Source organism: Haemaphysalis longicornis, unplaced genomic scaffold, assembly GCF_048455015.1.
Source record: "Haemaphysalis longicornis isolate Haplotype H1 unplaced genomic scaffold, Haemaphysalis longicornis Haplotype H1 scaffold_6, whole genome shotgun sequence".
Classification (NCBI taxonomy): Eukaryota; Metazoa; Arthropoda; class Arachnida; order Ixodida; family Ixodidae; genus Haemaphysalis; species Haemaphysalis longicornis.
The window spans coordinates 167925249-167927393 of record NW_027526407.1 but is presented as its reverse complement, the minus strand read 5'-3'; the positions used below and the strand labels follow the sequence as shown (position 1 = coordinate 167927393).

The window sequence follows — 2145 nt, the reverse complement described above, 5'->3', positions numbered from 1 at the left end:
GAATGGAAGAATGTGCCTTTCTTTACTTCGTTAGTTTGTACTCTGTATCTAGCTCCAAGTCAAGGTCGCTTCACACAAGCGCTGCACAAGCGCACATGTGATGCTTCGCTGACTGGTACGCTAGTAGGAAAATATAAGGCCTCTTGAAGGGGTAGAAGAGTCAGCGAAGTCAATACAGGTACTAAGGAAATAAAATCAACTAATATTCTTACCGTACAGTGTAAACTAGGGTGCGGGAAGCACGTTTTTGCGCTTGGCGAACAAGCACAGTGGTCAGCGGCACGACTACGCATCTGCGAACGCTTTTCCGTCTAAGAATTGCAATTGCTAGACGTGAGCTATTGTGAAAACTTAGGGGACGCTTACTGCACGAGCGCAATACAACAAATAGTCACCTAAGCTGCTTGAAATACTAAAACTAAATAAAAGTGTAAACTGGTTATACAGTCGAACCTCGTTATATCGAACACGGGTATATCGGATTATTGCTTATATCGAACCATTGTCAGTTTTTTAAAAGAATTACATGCATTTTTAATTTTCTGTATCGAACTCAGTCGGTTAAGAAATGGATATATCGAACTGAGCGCCAGCCGAAAGCGCGTGCTCCGGGGACAGGCGGCAGGCTTTCCCGCAACGCAGGGGAGAATAGCGGTGGCGCAGCAGGCGTTTGCGACTCCAACACATGCTTGAGGCGCCGGTAGCACTCAGTTGCTCCTCAAGCTGCGAATGGGCCAAGACCTCAAGATCGACCTCTTAACTGCCATTCAAATGCTCAAATGTGCTTGGGATGACGTAAAGCAGGAGACGATCGCCAACTGCTTTAGGCACGCTCGGTTCGTCGTCGGTGCCGAGGAATCGTCCGAGGAAGATGAAACGTCTGAGGATTTCGAAGAACCTGCGCTCGAAGAGACGTTGAGCGAGTTCTCACGTTTTGTGGGTTCTGTGTCGGAGAGCATGATCATCAACGATTTCGTCGGCGATGACGAAACGGGGACCACGGCTGAACTAACCGACGTGGAAATCGCCGCAAAGGTCACCTGCGAGCTGACTTCAGAGGTGGTGGATGGCGAACCTGGCCCTTCGACCACCGAGGACCCCGCTCCGCTCCCAACTGCGGGCGAAGCTGTGGCCGCTGTGGAACTTTTACGCCGCTACTTCGGCGGAATGGAAGGTAGTGGTCTCGCGTTTGTGGACTCTTTGGAAACCATGGAGCAGGCTGTGGTACGACATGCAGTCAACTCGAAGAAACAGTCAAAGCTGCTGCAGTTTTTTTTCCCCTGGGAATAAATAGTTCACTTTAACGCTTCATGTTAGTAGTCATTCTTGTCGTTGCCTTTTTAGTGATTGAATCGTGCTGCATTTTGACGCGTTTTTGATCAAATTTTATATATCGAATTTCTGTTATATCGAACTATTTCACGGTTCGCGCACTGCTCGATATAACGAGGTTTGACTGTACACTATATACCATATATTTCCATCACTGGCAGCGCTTAGGCCCGTGGCCGTGTGGTTAGGAGCGCTAGGTTCATCGTCGGAAGTTTTTTGCCCGCAGAAGTTCGAATCCCCGCGGGTACAATCTTTTCTTTCTTTTGTTTTCTATAAGGTAACTTTTTTGCTTTTCGCCAATGTTTTCTATACTGAATTCACCTTTTATGGGGCCGCAACATTCACTCCTCTACGAACTAGTCTGCAGAATTCGCGCAGCCTGGCACTGCCGCGCTAGCGAGTTCTCGTTGGCGTGCTGTTGCCATAAGCACCGACTGCTTGCGGGCAGAGGGCACAGGCCAGAATCAACAGACCCTTGGCCTGGTGCGAACACGCTTTTTACGATACAGGCATGAGTGAGGCAAACTCCACATATGGGGGAAAAGCGCATGCATTTGTGCGTTTGTGGGGATGCGGAGGGCGTTCATGCACTGCGTAGGCCTCGGCTAGTGAATGCTACGATTCCAAGCCATCCTGGGAGGCTTATCTTATGCATTTTACAGCCGACAACATGGCAGAAGTGCGGTACTACGATTACTGGGATATTGAGAATGCCCATCCAATGACGCCATCGGATGTCAAACATGTTGTTTTACAGAACCGAAACTGAAACTGAAACTTGTTTGATTGCTAACCTTTGGCATCGTCCAATCA

General features: G+C 48.6%; 1 protein-coding gene across 1 annotated transcript; it reads left to right on the top strand.

Annotated features, from left to right (window-relative positions):
• The first annotated feature begins 729 nt into the window (after positions 1-729).
• LOC144142056 (uncharacterized) lies at positions 730-1304 on the top strand. The gene has a single exon (XM_077673486.1). It carries the CDS (start codon positions 730-732, stop codon positions 1288-1290), a length of 561 nt encoding a protein of 186 aa, XP_077529612.1. The 3' UTR covers positions 1291-1304.
• Positions 1305-2145: the final 841 nt, after the last annotated feature.

Coding starts and splice junctions, on each gene's coding strand:
- LOC144142056 (XM_077673486.1), top strand. CDS start 730: ATGGGCCAAGACCTCAAGATCGACCTCTTAACTGCCATTCAAATGCTC.